At 39.3% G+C, this 24,400-nt stretch overlaps 2 protein-coding genes across 5 annotated transcripts in view; one reads left to right on the top strand and one right to left on the bottom strand.

The window, feature by feature from the left end:
• Positions 1-9,928, top strand: part of idh2 (isocitrate dehydrogenase (NADP(+)) 2) — a 29,558-nt gene extending 19,630 nt beyond the window's left edge. The window contains exons 4-11 of the mRNA XM_072564777.1: positions 1,291-1,451; positions 3,023-3,166; positions 4,601-4,737; positions 5,098-5,249; positions 5,935-6,047; positions 7,439-7,536; positions 7,989-8,081; positions 9,576-9,928. Coding sequence (XP_072420878.1) covers positions 1,291-1,451; positions 3,023-3,166; positions 4,601-4,737; positions 5,098-5,249; positions 5,935-6,047; positions 7,439-7,536; positions 7,989-8,081; positions 9,576-9,663 — 986 coding nt within the window. The 3' untranslated portion in view covers positions 9,664-9,928. The remainder of the gene's footprint in view (positions 1-1,290; positions 1,452-3,022; positions 3,167-4,600; positions 4,738-5,097; positions 5,250-5,934; positions 6,048-7,438; positions 7,537-7,988; positions 8,082-9,575) is intronic.
• A 12,248-nt stretch (positions 9,929-22,176) lies between these two features.
• Positions 22,177-24,400, bottom strand: part of znf710a (zinc finger protein 710a) — a 37,784-nt gene continuing 35,560 nt past the window's right edge. For all 4 annotated transcript variants that reach the window (XM_072564775.1, XM_072564773.1, XM_072564772.1 and 1 more), the window contains one exon: positions 22,177-22,791. In XM_072564775.1, coding sequence (XP_072420876.1) covers positions 22,577-22,791 — 215 coding nt within the window. In that variant the 3' untranslated portion in view covers positions 22,177-22,576. The remainder of the gene's footprint in view (positions 22,792-24,400) is intronic.

Raw genomic sequence — 24,400 nt, 5'->3', positions numbered from 1 at the left:
TTTCTGACCTAATTGGCTAAAATACATCATGACCTCTCCCTCTTAGATCTCCCAGACAGGGGATTCCCTCCTTCTGTCACGCTCTAAAGTTGGCATCCATTGACCCTGGTCTAAATCCTGGGGCTCCCACTGAGGCAAAGTTTTAAGCCCACCTTGCCTGAGGTATGGCACAGAGCCCAACACAGCAGACTGTGAAGACTGCAGCCATCTTGAATCCCTCAGTGAACTTGTCTAAGCATCTACCGTTGTTCATGAAATGTCTTTGCTAATCTCCTTTCCCAGACCACTCCGGCCAAATAAACTTTCATTCCTATTAATTACCAATATTTAAGCTCAGTTATTTCCAACTCCAGTTTCCACTCTCACTGGATGCTAAATTCTATTGTATTATGGTCATTGTTCCCTAGGGTCTTTTACTCTGTCCACTTTTATTAAACCTACCTCATTATGTGCTCTTTGATTCCTGTTCTCAGGCAATGTCCTGAATACATTTTTGAATTATTCCTTGTGGCTTGCCAATCTACGCATCTTTAAAACTTTAGTGATTAAAGCAGTGCCTTTTTGTTTTACAGTTCCTCATTAACTCATGATGTTTTATCTTCTGTCCTGTGAAACAGCTTCTGATAGAAGCAAACTACAGGACCCCTATCTGTGTCTTCCCCTTGTCCCTTAGTATCGCCTATATGAATTCTCTGTCGTCTGATCCAAGATCACTTACTATCTTTATTCCATCTCATGCCAACACAATTTCTCCCTTTCCTAATCAGTCACAGATCTCCTGGATATTTAATTCCCAAGTTTGATCTGTTTGTAAGCACATCTGTTATGGCTATAAAATTGCACTGGTTTGTCATTTAATTCACTTACTCTGAATTTAAGTCCCTGCACTGGCTCCGCTGAGAAGGGCAAGGGAAGCAAATGCATTGGGCCACCACATACAAATTCCCCTCAAAGACCACCCATCCTGACTTGGAACTACTGTATTGATCATTCAACACTGGGTCAAAATGCTGGCCAGAGTCTTTGTTTACAGCTCTATCTGTAGTTTAGGAAGGTAGTGCATTACCATCTCTGCCAGGGCAATTAAAGATGAACAATAAATACTGTCCTTTCAAACGTTACGTGAACAAAAAACTGGATGATTTTAACTTTTAAATTTAGCTTGCTTCATACTCCCAAGTTTGACATCATGGTATGGTTTTGCTAAGTTTAAAATGTTATTGTAAATGCATTGCAACTCTTTCAGTATTTCCTGTTTTGTAAAACTTATTGAAAATCTGGCTTTCGCAGAATTTAAACTGAAGAAAATGTGGAAGAGTCCGAATGGTACAATCAGAAACATTTTGGGTGGTACTGTCTTCCGTGAGCCTATTATCTGCAACAACATCCCTCGACTTGTTCCTGGTTGGTCTAAACCCATCACCATTGGCAGACATGCACATGGTGACCAGGTGTGTTATCTTTATTTCTTGGTTAAGAATTAGGTTTAGTTAGGGTACACTTTTAAATGCTGTGCAAGGAGGGTTTGTGCTGCAGTGGTGGTATCCCTAACTCTTATACGATTTGAATCCAGAGCTGTCTATCTTTGAGACATCAACATGTCCAAACAGGTTGATTTTTTTAAGTATGTTTTGAGCCCATTCGTGTAAATGAGACTAATTTATTGATAACTATTCAGTTCTTATGGAGCAGGATTTGATTGCAAGTGCCCTATTTCATGATACTGAGAACTGATACTGGGGGTGAGTCACACTTTCACAGGAAAAGCTGCTTATGCTCTTTCCCTATTGACGTGCTTGCTTTACCTGATGCATTAAAATGAAATGCTCTCCATTGTTTATCAGTTATTTTAGTGGCTAGATGCAAAAGCTTTTGTGAATTCTAGCTTGTTTGCTGTCAAGTGACAGGTTAACCATCTCTTCATGGTCAATGCCTACATTTTGTAGTTTTTTCACTCCTTTTGAAGGGATTTGGTGGATTCTTGGAAAGGAACAGATGTATCAACGCTACCTCAATTGTCGAGTAATGAAAAGAATGAACAAGTGATATTAGCCCCAAAAACATCCATAAACCGTATAGAGGTCGATGCTGCAATAAGTTAGAATTCACATGAAGCGGCTGGGTTTTGCCAAGGACCATTCATGGCTTGATACTCTTGGCAGTCAGAGTTCATTGAATGCTGCCGACCCGAAGTAGTAATCATTTAGTGCTGCTACCAGTGGATATTGGTAGTGTGATCATTCATCGTGGCTGATTATACCTGCCTGATGTTTAAAAAGGGTGTGATATGCCAAGAAATGTTGTTTCTAACAGTAGCAACGTAAATGCAGCATTTTAACCTGACTTCCCTGGGGAGATGGCATTTTGACTGTATCCATAGAGCAGTGCATGGTGCCTTTCCAAATTCAAATGGCTTCATTAGAACAGTAAAGAAGCCGTTCTGTAACCACTGACTTAAAGACTGAGCTAATACAGAATGCTGCCTTAGTATAAGTAGAATTAGTCAAACTTTTTCTGAAGAAAGAAATTAGTTGTGATCCATGAAATAATCAACCTTGTGATTTAAGAAGTGTTTATCTGTTTCTCCTGCAGCTCAAAGGGAGTGGGAAACTGCTTTATCTAAGTGATGACGGGAGTGTAGACTAAAATGTGCGTGTTTTGTTTAATCTAATCTGCTTTGATTACACCAGCTTATCAATACCTCTTTGACCACTTGAGATTTTCCATTTTGATAATGTAGCATGACTATCCTTGCCTTTTTAATGTATGTTTGCACTTGAAAATATTATGTCTTTGAAATGAGAAATTACTGTGCTCTATGATTCATATTTGGGCTTGGTATCTTAAGGTGTTACTCCTTTTTAATATAGTCCCTCTGAATGTATTTCTTGAGCATTCTCTGCTTTCCATCTGAGCAGAGGGAAGCATTCCATTAATGTTGAGGTGTTACTGCCACCTTCCGTTACACTATTCAAGAATGTGTACTCCTGTAACTCCCATTACTTTATTTTTCTTCTTACAGTATAAAGCTACAGATTTTGTGGTGGACAAGCCTGGTCAATTCAAGTTGGTCTTCACTCCAAAGGATGCCGGTGCTGCCAAGGAATGGGAGGTGTATAACTTTCCTGGAGGTGGTGTTGGAATGGGCATGTACAACACTGATGAGGTAAGTGATTCCTGTGTATAGTCACGATTATTGGAAGTTTTTTTGTTTTTTTTCACTCACTTTGGAGTAAGGGTGGGAGTTTCCACCTTTTTTGCTTTTTAATTGCTGTGTCCCTCAGTAGATGGAGCCATTGCCTTTTCCTAAAACCCCCAATTCTCAAATTTGCTGTCCTTTGATATTGTGCACCTCTTAATATCATGAAAGTTTGGCTTTCAAGTGAATGTGTCTTTTGCTTTTGTTGGAACAGTTTTATACACTTTACAGACTTTCTGCATTTGACCTTTTTAAGATCCCATGCCAATGTAATTGGCTTTGTTTAATGTTTATGGTTGCGGATATACATTTTTGGAGTTGATTTTTATATACTGTATGAAACATAAAGGGATCTTATGTCATCTACCTGTTATCTGGCCTGGTTTGTAAGTTGCTCACCCTTGAAGACTATAGTAACAGCATTTAATTCTCAGTATCCTGGGAAGAGGTCAAGAAGATCGGGGTTATAAGTGATTTAAATTTTAAATTGTCTACCTTTTGAGAGTTGATGCCTAATAGCCGGTCACAAATTTCTTCCTGGTTAGAAGTACCATGTGATTCATTAAGTGACTTTTAAAATATCAGTTCCCCAAACATGTTCACTCTAGTGTGTTATATCTGGAGACCAAAGGCATCTATGGTTTGTCAAGTGGGAAAGTAGATGGAAGCTTATCTTGAGTTTAAGAAACAAAGTTTGATTGAAACCAGGCTGGATAATTTACTGTATTGTGCTAGACCAGGAATGTCTAGGAAAGGCTTCACTGAAAAAGCTCAGAATTCTGTTATCGGGCTGGGGAAAATGAATCAGGTCCTCTTACCAAGAATCCTTTTGGACAGGGTCTTAAAACATTGAATCTGTAAAGGGAGAATGGATAGTTTTTGTAAAATAGTGTGGTTTGTAGGCAACATTTTTTTAATTGCATAGTGTTTAGTTAATGATGCCGTAGCCTCTTTTGTTACAGTAAAGCTTAAAGTAGAATCTTGCTGTTATCCTTTTACCAATAACAAAATTTGAATGATTTTAGTTATTGGGGTCAACAAGATTCTTATGGCCCCTAATTTTGAATCTCCCACAGATGGAACACCTCTGCACCTGATGTTGAATGACTTGAAATTGTGTAGTTGGAAATTTTTGATCAGTGCCTCATTGAAAGAAGTTATTAAAGGAACACCAAATTTCTGCATGAAACAGTTTGTAGAGCCTTATCTGAGTGAAGATGAGAATTTTCTGGGTGAGTCTGCAAGTTTAGCAGCTGTGAACTGGAAACAGTATAGAGGCAGACAATCTCTCTCCACCAGCTGTGCCCTAACAAAGGGTGGGTAATGACCTTAAATGTGATTCCAAATTGAGGAGTGGCTCTGAAACGTTCCAATTAAACATTTCTCTGGCTGTTTTTTCAGTCCATCAATGGTTTTGCACACAGCTGCTTTCAGTATGCCTTGCAGAAGAAGTGGCCTCTCTATATGAGCACCAAGAATACTATTCTAAAGGCCTATGATGGACGCTTCAAAGACATTTTTGAGGAGGTTTTTCAGCAGTAAGTACTTGCCTGTTTTTTTTTTTTCTTTTATCAGTCAAGAATTTAAGACACTGAATCAGAATTTAAATTTAATTTTTGCATGTGTTGGAGGTGTAGCATTGGATACTTCTTTTTTGAAGGTTTTAACTGTAATCTTAACTGTTCTAGTGCGATTTTCACTTAAAGGCAGCCAATGCGAAAGAGTGGAAGCATCTCCATGTTTAAATAGATAACGTTGTCACTAATTCCACAGAGGTGGATGACATATGGATTGCGCGGTCTGTAGGAAAGATGGGAGCAAAGAACCAACGGTTATCACCTGAACGTATTGCCCACAGCACTGGTTACACTGATCTGCTTTTTATACCCTCTTTGCAGGAAGTACAAAGGAGACTTTGAGAAGGCTGGTATATGGTATGAGCATCGTCTTATTGATGACATGGTTGCTCAAGTGCTGAAGTCCTCTGGTGGTTTTGTTTGGGCCTGCAAGAACTATGATGGTGATGTACAGTCTGACATTCTGGCTCAAGGTGATTTTGTTTTTTGTCTTCCATTTAAGAGAAAGCTATCTGCAGACATTAATAAAAATTAATATATATCTTATTTAGACCCTTGTTACTGGAGTCCCTCAGCCCTGACCATACTAGCTGGACTATACCACCTTACCTCAGTTGAAGTAAGATTGGGAATTTTTTGGCAAGGTTTTCTAACATCTGCTATTCCCAAATGAGAAAACAGTGTTGACTCATCAGATTGTATTATCTACCCCAAATTTAACCAATAGCTGTGTTCAAGGTTAACAAGTTTTTGGCCACTCAGAATTGGAGGATGTGGGCTTAAAAAAAATCACAGCCGGATGCTGAAGATCTGAAACAAAAAAGTTGTTGGAGAAACTCAGCCGGTCTGGCAGTATCCCAAGAGAGAAAGCAGAGTCAACGTTCATCTTCGCTCTTCGGAAGCCTTTTGAAGAGTCATCTTCACTGGACTCAATATTGACTTTGCTTTCTCTCCATTGATACTGCCAGATCTGCTGAGTTTTTCCAATTATTTGTTTTCTGGGATATGGGCAAGAAAACAAGACAGAAGATCATCTGTGATCATATTGAATGATGAAGCAGGTCTTGATCATATCTTGAAGCATTCAGTTGGGAATCTTCAAGCTGAATTCTGAACACTGTATGCCCATCCCTTCATATACGTTTCCTTTTCCTTTAGGATTTGGCTCTCTTGGCTTAATGACCTCTGTTTTGGTTTGCCCTGATGGAAAGACGATTGAAGCAGAGGCAGCTCATGGCACGGTCACACGCCACTACAGAGAACACCAGAAGGCAAGATTGAGACTCATAACAAAGTTTTGACTATTGCAGACAGTGTTTCAGGTGGCACCAAATCTCAATGCTTACAAGAGAAATTATGGATTAATCAAATTTTTTGTAATTGGGAGCCTGCTATCCCAAGTATTAGCAATTGTTTATAGGAGTAGGGCAGCAAGATGCTTTCATTTTACTCCCACTTTGTCTGCAATAGTCTGTTTATTTAGTCTTGAAACATTTCCTCCCTATAATTCCTCTCAGTCATGAATGATTCAGAGTTGATACTTCATCACACTGCGACTGTGAGGTGGAGAGATCTGACTCTAGTCAGTGTTCATTCTTAGTTACCCTTTGAAAGCTAAAGTAAGCAATTCTCTGAAACCACCTGTTAAGGCTCTCCACAATAGAATTCATTTTCATTTCAAATTTATCCAAAAAAATTAAAGAAATGAACAATGAAGATTTGAGTTGAATGCTTCTCATTAGAGGAATTATTAATATAGACTTTGGCTTTTAGTGGCCTGTTTTAGTGCTGTAATTAATTAATACAGCAGCAAATTTCATTTTCTAGCCTTTTGCAATGCTCTGTTCACCTGGTGAGTGTGCAATTTTATTGTGCCACCACAGAATCAAGGTCTTGAAGGAGCAAAATACATTCTAACTAGTTGTTCTGCACAATCCTTCTGTTGTCATGGCTATTCTCTGCTACTTGTGAATAGATTATACAGATTTAAAAGTACTTTCTCTGAATCACTTAGGTCAATTTGTTTTGAGTTCATCTCAACTTTTGGAACAATGTAACTGTGCTTATAGATTTTGCTTAATTTTAATTGTAGAATGGATTAAGTTAGTTTTGTTCAGTTAAATATACTACCTTCAGACTAATTGGATCCAATTTAAAATGGGCTTTATATCTGGAATCCTTTCATCTTAATACATTCCTTTAAAATTGTTAATGTGGATATTTATAACAGATCTTCACAGCACATTAGACGGTTTGAGCCTGTGCTGGTTCTGGAACTAACTGAGTTAGACTTCTATTTTTTTCCTACTGATTTTCCCCCAGCACACACCTATTTATATCCAATTCTCTTTTTGAAAGTTGACTATTGAATCTACTTTGTCATAATGTCCTAGACCTTAGTTCAAGGCCTTCTGGTTCTTTAGTCAGTCACCACAAGTCCATCTGGTTACTGAAACACTAACCATTTTGCTCATTTCCCATTTCCAAATGTTCTGTAGTTGTATTTAGATGGTAAACTGTTCTGCAAGATCTTAGTGGTTAGTTGTATCTGATTTCATCTCTCCTGAAATTGTGAAGTCTTAAACTCTGCGGTTTTAGTGAAGGGGTGCTGTACTAATCACTTGGTAGGAGTTGGCTAGTCTTACCATTTCCAATGTTGCAGGGCAATCCTACCAGTACAAACCCCATTGCGAGCATTTTTGCTTGGACTCGAGGCCTTGAACACCGTGGAAAGCTGGATGGCAATCAAGAACTCATCAGGTAAGGCAGGGTCATGGGTTGGTATTTCATGATGCAGACCAAGGGCATTCTTTTTAATGTTAGCTCATAAACTTACATGTTATGTGCAGTTCTGATTAGTTGAAAAACTTGAGCCACACTGACAGGCTTATCCTGCACCCCTCCTGGTTACATTTGCGCTGGACCTTCTGTTCCTGAGGCTTTGTATAAAAGTATTGACTTAACGCTTGTTCTCTTTTTGGTGTTGTCTCATTACTGAACAGAGGAGATCAAGCTCACTGTATAATGATTTGAGGTTGTGAATATTGTAATCATTAACAGTTAGCCAGGAGGAATACTGAACCTAAGATGAAGTTAACTTTGAGTATAGACTGGTGAAGATATTAATACTGTGATTCATCTTTTGTGTCCTGTCACGGTAATTTTGTTTAATATTAATTCAAATGTACCGTAACCTTGATTTTATTTTCAAGGTTTTCCCAGACATTGGAACAGGTGTGTGTTGAAACGGTTGAGTGTGGCATCATGACTAAAGATCTGGCTGGTTGTATCCATGGTCTCAGTCAGTAAGTTATACTTTGTTTAAAATTGACATATTCTTCATGTGCTGAACTTCAAAGAAACCTAATGCCTAGTTTAGTGATCCAGAGTTATAGTTTGGAATGAATTCATCTGCACTGGTCACAAGCCAATAAGAGCTGTCTTCCCATCTCCATCTCCTAACAATGCCTCAAATCAAGCTGTCCGTTCCTGTTGGCAGTTCAGCATTTCTAGGTACAAATCCCGATTATAAAAAAAGACGGAGCTAGGTTAGAATAATTCTTAATCAACCTGTTTAGACATGCTATTCACCCTGTCTACACCTCTTATGATTTTGTAGGCATCAATTACGTCCCCCCTCAACCACCTTCTTTCTAATGAAAATAATCCTAATCTACTCAACCTCTCTTCATATCTAGTGCCTTCCATACCAGGCAACATCCTGGTGAATCTCCTCTGCACCCCCTCCAAAGCATCCACATCCTTTTGGTAATGTGGTGACCAGAATTGTATGTAGTATTCCAAATGTGGCCAATCCGAAGTCTCTTACATCTGTACCATGGTCTGCCAACTCTTGTACTCAATACCCTGTCTGATGAAGGAAAGCATACAGTATGCCTCCTTGACCACTTGTGTTCAGATTTAGCGGTGCTGGAAAAGCACAGTAGATCAGGCAGCATTCGAGGAGCAGGAAAATTGTTTCAGGCAAAGGCCCTTCTTGCCACCTTTGAGAAACAATAGACTTGAACACCCAGATCTCTGTACATCAATATTCCCAGGACTTTTCATTTACTGTATAGTTTACTTTTGAATTAGATCTTTCAAAATGCATCACCTCTCATTGCCTTAATTGAACTCAATCTGCCAAGTTTCTGCCCACCTCTGCAATCTATATCTATATTCTGCTGTATACTCTGACAATCCCCTTCACTATCTGCTACTCTACCAATTTTAATGTCGTCTGTAAACTTGCTAATCAAACCACCTATACCTTGCCGCAAATCATTTACGTATAACGCAAGCAACAGTGGTCCCAGCACGAATTCCTGTGGAACACCACTGGTCACAGGTCTCCATTTTGAGAAACTCCCTTCCACTGCTACTGTTACCTATTGCCCAGCCAGTTCTGTATCCATCTAGCTAGTACACCCTGGACCCCATGCAACTTCACCTACTCCATCAGCCTACCATGGGGAATCTTAAAGCAACTGGGCAAGAGCTGGTATCAAACATGCATTGAGGTTGGATTGAAAGCGGTTACGAGTTATGGGAGCTCCCTGTCTCTCTGATCTGGAAATACGTTTAAGATTACATGTGGAAGAGGGAGAGCCATGTAAGCAGGAGACCAGATAACTGGTATTATTGATTTAAGCCTGCTTTTTGCATTGACTAAGTGGGATCACGTATCTGCTTTATACCAGTCCTATCTTTGTTTTTTTTTAAAACTTGTATGATGCAAAGTTTTGCTTCATTCCTGTCTCTCCCCAAGTTTAGATGTGTTCTGTTTTTTTTCTCTTCAGTGTACGATTAAATGAGCATTATGTCAACACTACTGACTTCCTGGATGCCATAAAGAACAATTTGGATAAAGCTTTGGGCAAGAAATAGACGGTGTAAAATTTTATTTTACCTCATTTTTAACTTAAGATGAAGGTCACATCAGAAGAAGGAAGAAGCCAGTCAGTTTACTTATTTTTTTAAGTTTAAATTTATTAAGGCTAAGATTACCCAGCATGTACTGGGAGGACATTGTACAGAGAGTTTGGACTGATGTGGATTTTGTATTGTGAAACATTTCATTGAAATCTGTAATATATTTGTCACTAGGAATGAAGTTGGCATTAACGAGCAATAAAAAAAAACCTTCAATGTGTATTTTCCTGTGTACTACTTTCAATTCTCAGTAATCCCAAAATTAAAAAGCCTCCGTCCTATCGAGGAATGGATTAATCTTTAAAGTAAACCAGCATTAACATCGAGCATTTATAAACTGGTTACATGTGCACCATTGCTGTCCATAAAGTGCCTGAAACCTTTCCAGTTCCAAAGCTGTCTGCTGTGTCAGCTTCAAGTTTGCTAAACATTAAAGTTTGTGTGGCTACATGTGTACTTAAGGGCAGTGACAAGTAATGTGGTCACCCTCTTCAAACCTGAATGAGAGCTGCCAGGAGGAGTGAACAGCTGGATTAATGAACAAGTGGAGATAAAGAATCATAGTAAAGTACAGAAAATCATAATGAAGCATGAACAGATTGAATGACTTGTTCATATGCTGTGCATTCTAACCAAAACTAAAGACTTGTAAAACTAATCTCTTCTGCTATACCAAATTATAACTTTAGTTTTATATCATTGTGTACCTAATTGTTTTTCAATTAAGGTGCAGTGAATCAAAAGGCAGATCCAAACAATAAGCATTTAAGTTTGAAAGGAATATACATTTTCTTTCAGGTGGCTGACAACGATTTTATAAATCTACCTGAACTCTTGAGATGCTTGCATTGATTTTCACTATCCTGTTTTTGTTCCAGCTGTTGAATTGAGCACATTCAAATGGTATGCTTGCCAAAATTTGGGTGGAAAAGGTTTTAAGATTGCAGGAAAGTGAATTTTAAAGCTAGAATGTGGAGAGAGAATTGAAAATCATTTAAGAATGCAGACAGGGTGGCTTGAGACAAAAGACAAATTAAGAAGTGTTGGTGGGGGACAAGAACTTGAGGTGAAGACTCCAACTTGTCTCATATCTTTAAATTCGGACTTTGAACCATGCACATAACTCATTCTGGGCTGGACCAGTAGTGGAACACTAGTCAAAGCAGTTTAAGGAGCAAGAGGTTGATGCCCAGAATCCATATCCTTGTCAGAGCGAGAATATCTCTACAATCATCCACAATAGGCTATAAATGTTAAGCTGTGGGAGTATAGATTAACTTGAAGGATCCAGTTGGGTTATCAAGGGTAGTGTAATTGTCATTGCAGTTTGGAGTTAACTTTTGCTTGCTGCAAAAATTGTTGAGAATGAGAGACACTAACTGGATTATTTGTCAACAATCTGTTGCTGGTTGAACTCTGGCCTCTGTGCTGTGCTGGTGTGAATGATACCGATAGAAATGAAACAACATTTACCACTACCCTCCAAGTTAAATTCACATGTTTAAGTTTAAACTTGTGAAATGCAAGCACACCTGGCTCTTTCTCCTGACCCCTTACACAGCCTTTCTTTTAAAAGGAAGAGCTGCCAATTTGACCATGTCTTCTATATTTAATTCCAGATCATTAAATGCATCACAAACAGCCAGTGCTGCAACAGTCAGCCCTGCATGACCAAACAGGAAAGACATATAAATAACAAACACCCTTCTGGATCCATAACTGACCAAAATGCTGGACACAAAGTGCTATTTGCTTTGATCCCATGGGTTAATTCTTATTTGACCAGACTGCTATGATGGATCTTCTCAAAGCTAATTATAATCAAATGCATTACCCTCAACACTCCTGGTTACCTCTGAGTATTCACCCAAGTTTGTCATACCCTTAAATCCACACTAAACAATGCCTTTTTCCCAGTGCAGATGCTATCCTTCAGCTTTTTTTCTCTAATAGCCTACCTACTAGACTGGGTTGTAATTTCCTGGTCTATCCTATTACTTAAAAATAGAAGAGAATGTTGATAGTCCTGTGGCCAGAGAATTTGAAAATCTATTGCCAGAGCCTTTTTCTTCCTCTCTCAACAGTCTGGGATACATCTCATTCTGCTCTGCAGATTTGTCACTCTGCTGTTAAAACCAATTCTACCACCTCAACAGTTCTCAGCATGATGTCCATGTATTACATCCTTCTCCATGAAGATCAACATGCAATAGCCATTGAGAACAGTGCTCTTCCAATCTCTTAGCTAGCTTCCTGAAGTCAGCTTGCAGGATGCTATTGTTCATTCGTTCTTGTCATTAGTCCCAACATGAATCACCATCTCTGCAACTGTCCCAAAACATCCTTGCTTCTGGCACTGAGGCAAAATGCCATCCTGGAATCATGTCTACAGTTGTAAAAGTACCTGTCTACTCCCCTCAGTACCAGTTTCCCCTATCACTATTGCCCTTACATTCTACTTTCTCTTCCTCATACAGCTGGACTACCCACCTGTGCACATGCTTTGGCTGGCCTTCACAGAAGAACTCTCATCTGTTTTCCCAAGGCCAAAAAATGATTACAATGTAGCCAGGTTCCCTTACTGCCTACCTGGTTCCTCTCCTTTAATCTTATCAGCCCTAAGCATGGTGTCTGCTTTTTCAAGGTGACCACATGCTATCCAGAACACCCTCAGCCTCATGGATACTATAGGGTCCCCTGTTGCTACAGAGCTCAGTGCTCCAGCCAGAATGAACTCCACTTGGAGCATCTAGAGTTACACGGATAGTAAAGGATGTGCAAATCAGGCCTGAGCTCTTCAAACAAAGCTTAACTAAATAGAGAATCGACTCTTACTTTTATTTTGCCTGTAGTCCTATTTTAGTATAGACTTTAGATGTAAATTCTGTATTAGAGTGCTCCTCAGGTCTGCCACATTTGCCCATTGCTGTGCAAGAGTCCTCATCTTTCCCATTCATTCCTCTTACAAGAGCTCTTGTATGCATTTTCCAGTGACTGAAAGTTGAGGCGTGTAGGTTGTTCTGCTCTTCTTCCCTGCCCCCCCCCCCCACCTTGTCCTTTGCTGTTTCCATATTGGGGTGGCATGTTGGCTTAGTGGTTAGCACTGTTGCCTCACAACACCAGAATCCCAGGTTTGATTCTGGCCTCTGGTGACTGTGTGGTGTTTGCACATACTGACCGACTCCCCCCACCAAGTGTGCGTGCAGTTTCTCTGGGTGCTCCGGTTTCCTCCCACAGTCCAATTATGTGCTGGTCAGGTGAATTGGCCATGCTAAATTGCCAATAGTGTTAGGTGCATTAGTCAGAGGGAAATGGATCTGGGTGAGTTACTCTTTGGAGGGTTGGTGTGGACTGGTTGGGCCGAAAGGCCTGTTTCCACACTGCAGGGAACCTAATCTAAAGCCACAGACAATGGAGTGAGTGCAGCTTGTTTTGTTAAGTCAACCTTGGAAGGGATGGGAGTCAAAAGTACTTCTTACATGTTCTTGCATTTAAAGTAGGGGCAGGAGAGATGAGGAAGGAGGATTTAAAGAATTAGTCTGTCAAATTAATATCAACTTTAAATAAGTTTATGCATTAAATGGATGAGAAGTCCTTTTTCAGAGTTCTGTAATCTTAACATGGCTGCTTTTTAGTGCTTCACATTTTAATATCCTTTTGCAGCTAAGATGGGCAAAGAAGGGAGCCACTCTTACATATTATTTGACTGTAAATGTCAAATGGGAGGGGAACTGTCTGTTGGTAGCAGATGTCTACACACTTATGACTTGAGTTTCTTTCATACGTGCAGGCAGACCTCTTATTTAATGAAGGATGTAGCTAAAGTTAGACAGTTTAGTCTTTAGAGACCAGGTTCTGTGTTTATATTGAATTAAAATTACATCTGTTTATTTGAACAACTATAATGGGCTAGATCTTACTCTGGTCCCATCACCCCTGTGGAATAAATCTAATTTTAATAGACCACTTAGAAAATATAAATTAAAAACAAATTGCAGCACATCAAAGCAATTGTCTTGCCTGAACAGCTCAGCTTCAACATGGCGTAAATGAAAAGACTACAGTTTGGACATCATTCCAAACCAGCACCAACCTTCCTTCAGCCACTGCGCTAATTAGGGTGCTTTGTACAGTACACTGTAAACCTCCTTAAGTTGATAAATATCCATCTAGACCCAACACTGATGTGAAAAATGACTAAGCTTTTATATTTTGTTCTGTTTTCAATTCTATAGAAATGGAATGGGCTATAACTGATCATGTTTGGGTTTCTGTTTTTCCCCTCCGTTTGAAACACTAAACTTTTCAGAGAACTATTCACCAGAATCTTTACTTACCTATCAAATTAACTGATCTCACTTGGTAACACGAGGCTGACTAATTTACCTGGTGCTTCTGCAGTCCAGACAGGTTGCTCATGAAACATCAAAGCTGGAGTAACAAGCTTTTCAATTTCTGGGTTGAGGACATTTCATGGCACTGTTACGAGCGAGTCATTTCCTGTCCTTTTATTTCTTCCATATTCCAACATGTCTTTAAAGCATGCTCTTCTCCTTGAGTAAAAGGCACTGAAATTACTGAGTAGGTTTCTCTGCTTATCCTCACTCTTGGCTCCTCTTCCTGCCTGAATTTCCAATAAAAGACAGGATATCCTTTAAAGGACTAAAACTCCACAGTTAAACCATTTTTGGATTTGGGTGTGTTGTTGGTCTACGAGACACATTCAAACAATGGAATTGAAGTACCAAGAGTGAGCCAAGACTGGCAGGATGAGTTGGCTGTCAGGATGATGATGAGGGCAATGTTGCCATTATAATACCAAAAATGTACAGTTTTGAAAATAAAATTGCAAACATCAACTAAAACCAACTCTCCAGATGAAGTGTAACAAGAGTAGTCCATTCAAAGAGATTATGGCTGCCTCCCACCTCCTGACTTGCCTTGAGTTCATGTCTTGATACTCTTGGTTAAAAACAAATCTGTCAATCTTTAGTCTATAAATTTCAACTGAGCTACAGCCACTGGGGAGACATATATATTTCTACCACCCTCTGTGTGAAATGATTCTTTATTTCACTCCCATAGCCTCATGACTTTGTTCCAAGAGACTGGCAGTACACACTCCTCCAATATTGCAGCAGACGTCATTGGGACATTGTTATCTGATTGAGGGAAGAAACTTGCAGACAGAAACTGTGCTGGCCTATAGAAATCCTTATCGTTATATCTCAGCATTTTCGAAGAGTTCCGTTTAATTGGATTTTCCAAGGAAAATGCACTAAATTATATGTTGAATATTGTCAAGACAACCTAATAAAAACTAGACAAAAATCAAAGCTCTGTGGATGCTGGAAATCAAAACGGAAACAAAAACAAACCAAAGAAACTCAACAAGTCTGGCAGCATCCATTCCTTTGCCTGCTGTACTCTCTGTTCTCTGGGCTCCACCGCATTGTCCCCTCCACAGCATAAAGGCTACTTTTTCCTAATGGCAAATACTTCTGAAGGAAGGATCACTGGATCGGAAACATTGTATTACTTTCTCCCCAGAGACACAGCCAGACCTGCCAAGTTTCTCCAGCAATTTCTGTTTGTGTATTAAAAATTGAACTAGGCAGGACTCAGAAATCTTTGGTGCCAGAGATGCTTACAGCAAACATCACTTGAGGTCCCAACCTTTATAGTTTTTCTTCATGTTTCCATGATCCAATTAAGTGTTTAATTGTGCAGATTACAATGCAGCATAACAGTTTGAAATGATTTGAACAAAATATTCTACTTTTTTGAAAAAGTGCTGTTCAAGTGGTATCGCTACATTATTGTTGTTAATAATGCCTTTAGCTCATGAACCAGATGCATTGATCTGGATCTGCCGGGTGCAGATGTGGGAAACAGCTAACCATTTTAGGTGCAAGAATTTGGCACTCCAACAATGGTAATGCTATCAAAGTTAAATGTAGGCAGAAAGGCTCATCTTTGATTGCAAGATGCTCAGATCATTTACAAGTGGGGAGATCACTGCATTAGGAAAAACAAATAGCCATCCCAAAATCACTGTGCAGAGCACAAATGGGAGGTGCAGCAGTGGCCTGGATGTCAGGGTTAGCTGTGAAGGATATTTAAATGGTTAGGGTATCTTAATGAGTGTAAACTGAGATTATAAATCATGCAAGTGATAGTCATCAGGTGGAGCTCCTTGCATGGGTGGACTTCAACAAAGCTATAGGCAAATTTCTGGAGACCAGTGTGCTAATCCACTGTAACATGCAAGTCTGAATTTAGCACTTAAAGTCCTCAAAGTTTGTGTAAACATTTGCAGCTCAGGAGCCAGTTGCTGTACTTGTGGGTTGCCATACAAAGTTGCTTTGCAGACGTTTCGTCCCCTGTCTTAGTGACATCTTCAGGGCTTTGAAGCCTCCTGTGAAGTGCTGCAGTACTGTGTCTTCTGGAATTTATTTGGTTCTGTTCCTGTTCAAAACCTATATTTATTTGGGGTAAGACATGGAAGACCAGCCAGGAATGTATTACCCACTGTAAGTCTCAAAGAATGGTGGTTGTCTGCAGAGGAGTTGAAACAGGGTCAAATAGGTAATAAGATTGGAAATTATAAAAGCACTGTTGGCATGCCCAGAGGTCAGCTTGTCATCTTGGGATCAAATGAGACCCTAAGGTGACAAACTGACTGGCTTAGAAACTTAAATTTCCCTTCTCCTAGAGGCTTCCACTGGAAGAGAGTTTCTTTACTCTTTGAAATTCGTTAATCTTAAATACCTTAATTAGATTATCTCTTAATCAACTACAATCATGGGATTGCAACTCCAGTACACAAAACCTGTTTCATTCATGTTCCAGTGAACCTGCACCGTACCGTGATCAAGGGCACTGCATCCTCTGAAGTGAGGCCTCCTGTGGACCTCAAGTCTAATCTGAACAAGTTGATTAAAAATATCTATCCTCTGAAATGTGGATCCCAGACCTGAATGCAAAATAGCACCTGCTTAAGGCTTTGTCTAGCTAACTTCCACACATTGCATTTAATCTCCTAACCAATTTTCTATCCATGTCACAAGATTACCTCCAAATCTATATCCCCTTATTTTTACAATCTCTTCTATTGCCTCCTAGGGAAGAAAAACTTCCAGAGACTTCAGTTATCACGATAGATAGTTCCTCAAAACTCAACTAGATCCACTAAACATGTTTAACATATACAAATCCATACAAGTTCTCATTGATCAGTTCATATGCAAATAATAATTTACTCTTGGTCTTTAAAATGCAATTCACCATAACAGATATTAGGTAAAGCAGATTAGTTTAAGCTAATTTTATTTTAAATCGCACTCTTCCTAAAGTGGAATGATATTATTCCTTACCTGCCTCTTACTACCTATTTACCCCTTGGCAACATGTGAAGAAACGATCAGGACATCTGTAAATCTTCAATCTTATTTTCTTCCAGTATTTTTCCAAAAACAGAGTTAAATCCAGTTTCTCCCCATAATTTTAACTGTACTTTGTACATTTGATGCAATCTCTTGTTTTCTCCTAAGAAAGAGGAGTAGGCCATTGTGTCTGTCAAGCCTGCTCCACTATTCAATAAGACCATCATTGATCAGATTGTGGTTTTAATTTGATTCTTCTCCCTAGCTCACATAACCCTCAATTTATTTATCAAAAACCTGTCTCACTTGTACGTATTCAATAATCCTGCTTGTACTGCAGTCTATTGAAGAGAATTCCAAAGTCTAAGAACTTTCAGAAGAAATTCCGCTTCTTGGTTGGGAGACTCCTTTTAAATTGCCCCTCAAGTTCTAGAACCCCTCAGGAGAAAGCATCCTTTCCAAAATTATCCTCTCAGAATCTGACGTTTGAATGAAAACTACCTTTCACTGCAAACTCAAATGAGTATTGGCCCAACCTGCTCAATCTTTCATCCTCAAAGTTAGTCTAATGAACCTTCTTTGAACAGCTTACAAAGGCAAGTGCATCCTTTCTCACACTTGGAGACCAAATCTCTATTCAAAACTCCAGACGCAGTCTCACTAATGCCCTTTACAGTTATCTCACATCAAATACTAAATTCCTTGTAATACAGGCCAACATTGTATTTGCCTTTCAATTACTTGCTGTATTTGCATGCAATGTTTCCACTAATCATTTTTATTCTGACAAGAGCTCCATGCATGGTAGCAACTTTTGGAATCAGAAGTCAATACTGCAAACAGGATGGACATGCTGATGGATGTGCACAGACCATCAGAACTGCTGCAGCTTACTCAGGTCATTGCCTATAGGCTAAACATTTGTACTGCATGTTTGCCAATATTTAGACCATTCTGGAGTCTCTCTCCAAACAAGTGTATGGCTTTTCTATTCATCCTGCCAAAGTGGACAACCTCACATTTTCCCTACATTAACAAAAGTATGGTGGATCATATAATCACAACTGGCCTGGGATTCCAATGGTCCGAGTGAGTGGTGTCTTCGCCAATGAGGTGGGCTCAGTCCTGGATTTGGATGGCTCTGGATTCCTGTGTGGAGTCTTATGGCCCGAGATTCCAATGGTCTGATCCAACAGGGGCTTTAGCATCGAGGGGTGTGTTTGAGGCAGTTTCTGCAGGCAGCATCAGCAGCAGCACAGTGGTTCAGCCTGAGATTTGGCACCTTTGGTGTCGGCTTTCTGTCTTTTCCTGTGGAACCCAGTAGCCGTGAACTGAACAAAGATGGACTTTGTCTTAATTGTTTTAATCATATGATGTGTTATTAATTAAGTAATAGAGTCGGAGATGTATAGCACAGAAGGAGACCCTTGGATCCAACTAGTCCATGCTGACCAGATATCCCAACCTAATCTAGTCCCATTTGCCAGCACCCAGCCCATATCCCTCCAAACCCTTCCTATTCATACACCCATCCAGATGCCTTTTAAGTGTTGTATTTGTACCAGCCTCCACCACTTCCTCTGGCATTCCATGCACACACCACCCGCTGCATGAAAACATTGCCCCTAAGTCACTTAAATTTTTCCCCTCTCACCCTAAACCTATACCCTCTAGTTCTGGATTTGCCCACCCCAGGAAAAAGACCTTGTCACATTATGTTATAAAGGTTTATAACATCACCCCTATCTCCCACATTCTAGGGAAAACAGCCCCAGCCTATTCAGCCTCTTTACAGCTCAAATCCTTTAACCTTGGCAACATTCTTGTATGTCTTTTCTGAACCCTTCAAGTTTCACAACATCCTTCTGAAAGAAGGGAGACGAGAACTGCACACAATATTCCAAATATGGCCTAACCAATGTCCTGTACAGTCACATGACCTCCCAACCCCTGTACTCAATGCTCTGACCAATAAAAGAAAACATACCAAATACCTTCCTGACTATCCTATCTACCAGAGACTCCACTTTCAAAAAACTATGAACCTGCACTCCACAGTCTCTTTGCTCAGCAACATTCCCCAGGACCTTCCCATTAGCGTATATGTCCTGCTTTGATTTGCTTTCCAAAATGCAGCACCTCACATTTTTCTAAATTAAACTGCATTTGTCACTCCTCAGCCCATTGGCCCATCCGATCAAGATCCTGTTGTACTAGGGTAAGCTTCTTCACTGTCCACTACACCTCCAATTTTGGCGTCATCCGCAAACATACTAACTATACCTACATTCATATCCAAATCATTTCTATAAAAGGTGAAAAGCAGTGGACCTAGCACTGATCCTTGTGGCACACCACTGGTCACCAGCCACCAGTCTGAAAACCAACCCTCCACTATCACCCTATCTTCTACCTTGGAGTCAGTTATGTATCCAATTAGCTAGTTCTCCCTGTATTTCCTGAGATCTAAGCTTGCTAACCAATCTATCATGAGGAACCTTGTTGAACTCCTTACAGAAGTTCAATAGACCACATCCACCACTCTGGCCTCATTAATTCTCTTTGTTACTTCTTCAAAAACAAAACTGAATCAAATTCATGAGACATGATTTCCCCATGCACAAAGCTATGCTGACTATCCCTAGTCAGTCCTTGCCTTTCTAAATACATATAAATCCTTTCCCTCCAACAACTTGCCTACCATCTATGTCAGGCTCACTGGTCTATAGTTCCCTGGCTTTTCCTTACAACCTTTCTTAAATAGTGGCACCACGTTAGCCAACCTCGAGTCTTCCGGCACCTCACCTGTGACTATCGATGATACAAATAGCAAAGGGCCCAGCAATCACTTCCCTAGCTTCCCAGAGAGCTCAAAGATACACCTGATCATGTCCTAGGGATTTATCCACTTTTATGCGTTTCAAGACATCCAGGTGCCAGAGTCTGGCAACTCAAACATTTTTTAATTGCTTTTTTTTGTAGAAATACAAGTGACAGTAAGTTAGTAGTCTGTTCTATTCCACAATCCCTGTACAGTTTCCATGTCTTCAACTTGTTTTCCTATCTTTGCATCACAAGCAATTTTTGCTAAAATACAACTCATTCCTTTATTTAGGTTAATTATACACATCATAAATAGATAAAAATCACAACACCAAGTTTACTCCAACAGGTTTAATTGGAAGCACTAGCTTTCGGAGCGCTGCTCCTTCATCCACATGATGAAGCACTCAGCACTCAGAAAGCTAGTGCTTCCAATAAAACCTGTTTGACTATAACCTGGCTTTGTGCGATTTTAAAATTTTGTACACCCCAGCCCAACACCAGCATCTTCAAATCATAAATTATGTATAGTTGATGTCCCAACACTGGCCCCTGTGGCTTTCCAATCATTAGCTTGTCAACTGGAATATGATCCATGCACACTGACTTTTCTTCTGTTGGTTATCCATGTTAATACATAACCTAAATACACTAATCTTGTAGGGTAATCTTTATGCCTTTTTGAAATAAAGTCTACTAGAACTACTGGTTATGCACCTTACTTGTTACATCCTCTAAAGAATTCAATAAATTTGTCATAAACCATGCTGACTCTGCCCATGGCTTTCTAAACATTCTGCTATGACCTCCTTAATGATGAATTTAGTATTGCCCCATATGGATATTGGACTAACTGGGCTAACTAATATTAAATGTTTAACAAGCCTGATATTTGTAATTCTAAACTATTACTTTCATTTATCTTTAAGGGCCTACAATACACTTGAATATCTGTATGAACCTTTAGGGATACTCTTAACATCCCTTAATTTTCTTTTTCATTCACTTTCAGTACCTCACTTTTTTTTTTGTATCCCTTTTCTGTTGTTTATCATATTCCAATCCTGGGATTGAGAGATCTTAGTGTTTTATACCATTGCATTGATTTTGATTTGATTTATTACCAACACATACTCAGATCATAGTAAACAAGGACATGCAGATCATAGGATGCTGAGACAGACAGGCATACAAGGTTACAGCTGCACAGTAAGTACACAAAGCAAGATCAATATTTGCACAAAGTAACATTGTTTGACATTAGAGGTCCATTCAAGAGTGTAATATCAACAGGGAAAAAGCTGTGTACACGCTTGTGTGTGCGTGCACACACGTGTCTTGGCCTGACAGACAAGCTGTAGGACAGCATTAGTGGGGTCAAAGATGTCTCTGACATTCGCAGCCTTTCTGCAGCATGAACAGTGTAAAGGGAGTCCACGGATGGGAGGTTGGCTTTCACGATAGTCTGGTACGACAGCTGTTCTGCAGACTGTTACGCACCCAGACAGAATGAAAAGATACTCATGTACTTTCATTTTTTTTACAGAAGAGTATGACCTTAAAATAGAGACGGAATAATATTTAAAAACCCTTGGTCCAGTTATTTTCCCCAGATTACCGATGTATCTGGAGATATGGAGTTGAGGGGTGCAGTTAGATGAATTCTGGTTGCACAGCATACTCAAAGCCCACAGATTCAACCTCAAAAAAAAACCCAACAATACTTACTGGTGCAAACATTGAGCAATTTAATATACCTGTTAAAATTCTAATTTTTTTTAGCTTGAATATTAATCACTAAAACATCTCATTTACTAAGAAGGTGAAAATTCTCTAGAAAGCATTTTGAACAACTTGTGGGTGGATCACTATTCAATGACTTGACTGTGTAGTGACAGGCAAGTTTATATCGCTGGTTTCCATTGGAAATTGGCATAGGAATTGCAGTTTTAAAAGAGACAAATATTACAAGAATAGAAAGCAAGGCTTTGTTAGTGCACATTGTTTAACAGTACGATAGACACAGCCACTGCTGTGAAGCTTGTCAGATGACCAGCGCACATTTTGTCCTCACTCCAGATTCTTTTGATAAACTTTCCTTCTTCTCTTCACACACAAGGTCTTTCCTCTTCCAACTCATTGCTGTGCAAGTCAAGCACTTTAATTTGCACTTTATAATCTGCAGTGATCTCTGAAATTTAACCAGTAACTTTTTTAAAATAGTAAATGTCAAGCAAGAAAAACACTTCTGGCCACAAACTTTTAAACTGATTTGTTATTTTATTGCTATTGTAGATGATTATATAGTCCAGTAAGAAAATAAATCCACAAAAGCCACTCCACAATGTAATTCAATGAATTACTCCAATTGGATATATACAGAACTTTTCTTTTTGAAGTTATATTTTACACAGTAAAGACCAACAAAATTTTGGTAGTAGTCATCTGTTTTGGTCCAGAGTAGACCATCTTAAAAAAAAATTTGCACAGAACCCTGAGATTAGTAACGTGTAAAATGGATTCACATTACAATGTTTTTGTGAAACATACATTTAAAGTTGGAATGTTAATTTAAAATCTGCAAGTGCAGCATTAAGAGAAAGCTATGCACAAATAACAATGGTCAAAGCACAGAACAATTTTTTTTGGCTTCACTTCAGCTATGGTTTTAAGTCCATCCCATATCTTTCAGCTTCCTTCTCAAAATTAAAGTAGATGTCTTTCATACTTTCATCATCAGACATTTTTGTTGAGTCTGAAGTGTCATCAGCAGCTTTTTGTCCACCTGTGAAGTCAAAAGAGTTTTCTTCATAGTCATCAATATCTGCTTGCTGATTTTCGATACGCTCAGAATGCCCAATATCCAACAAGCTCTCTGTAGGGAGAGAGAAAGTTTCATAAGGTAATGGAAATAGGAGTGGAATCTCAGTTCTACAGAGAAAGCATTTTATAAACACTTTCAACTACAGGCTGGATTGTTCAGCTGAGAACAAAACCAAAAGACTAATCAGAGAAGGTCTTATACAAAGAACCAGAGGAAGGAAGGTCAGCACAAACTGACAAGCTTTCCAAGGCAAATTAGCCACCTTTCCCCTCAACTAGAAATGATGGAAAGTTTCAAGTAAAAGATAAAACAGGGACTGGAGAAAACCACTTCCATTTTATTTTATTGCAGAGGCTACAGTTAAAAGATGCAACAAAAAGGGAATATTTTCCTTTATCTACAAATGAATGTTTTCTGAATTCCCAGAGGAATATAAATAAAACTGTGTCCTTAAAGTAACCAACTAATGCAGCCCATTTGACCAGGCAGCATTGATGCAGTGCTTTGCGCTGAGAAAGGGCCTGTAACATTACTTTTGGATTAAAAAATCTGTGCCATCTCATAATATTTTATCATTTTACAGCCTCAATTCACACTGAATTTGATATTATTCACAACTATACTGTGGATGAATCCCACAAATTACTTACCCAGAGAAAATAGCTAATATTAGTCAGGTGCACCGATCCGCATATTCCACAAGAAAACACTGAATAATAAACTCTGGTCAATATTTAAATTCAGCAAGGAAACCAGACTTGGGGCTTGGAAGAGAGACACAATCACACCTAGCACTGTGCACTACAATGAAATATTAAAACAGCCACAAACCATTTCACAGCAAAATGGGTCAATATACACCAATATCTTGCATGATCCAGCAAACCTGCAATATAGCACGGAAGAGTTACAGAATTACTGAATGATCACAGCACAGAAGGAGGACATACTGCCAGCCGTATTGTTAACTGCTCTCCAAGGAACAAGCCAGCTAGTGTCACTGCCCTCCATATTCTTCCTCTAGAGATAATAACGCAAATCACTCTTGAATGAACTTGCCTCGACCACACAGGCAAAATTATGCAGATTGAAAAATCAAAACCCTTTATACTCCTATGCAATACATTGCATGTCTCACCTGCCTGCCCATTCAACAAACCCAAGTTCTATACTATGTTGCTCACTGTAATATTTCAAATTTTGTATCTTCAGCAGACTTTGAATTGTGCCAAGTGATTTGCATATTGGTGCACCTCCTGCCATTGCACGGAGATGAGAATTCTGACATCATTCCAGTTCCACCTCAGTGTGGTTTTGAAGTCTGCACCCATACCATCGAGAGCTACATCCACCCTCAACCTCCCCTCTTGTCACTATCACCATCCCATCTTTTGCATGTGTAACCTGCACATGTCCCACATTATTGGTTCTAAAAGCTCCTCAGCGTGTGTTGTTGAGCTTATTAGACACTTTTTAATCAGGAGTATAAAAATCTAGTCCTCTACACTATCCTAGAGTCCAAGGAAGACTCCAAATTAATACCAGTGCCTCTGCAATTTCCATTTTCACTTCTTTCAGTATCTCTGGATGCAGATCATCCAGTACTGGTCCTTATCAAAATTAAATACAGACAGCATATCCAATGCCAATCACCTTCTAG

Source organism: Chiloscyllium punctatum, chromosome 48 (genome assembly GCF_047496795.1).
Source record: "Chiloscyllium punctatum isolate Juve2018m chromosome 48, sChiPun1.3, whole genome shotgun sequence".
Taxonomy (NCBI): domain Eukaryota; kingdom Metazoa; phylum Chordata; class Chondrichthyes; order Orectolobiformes; family Hemiscylliidae; genus Chiloscyllium; species Chiloscyllium punctatum.
The sequence above is the reverse complement of the archived record's forward strand: the minus strand, read 5'-3'. Positions and strand labels throughout refer to the sequence as shown.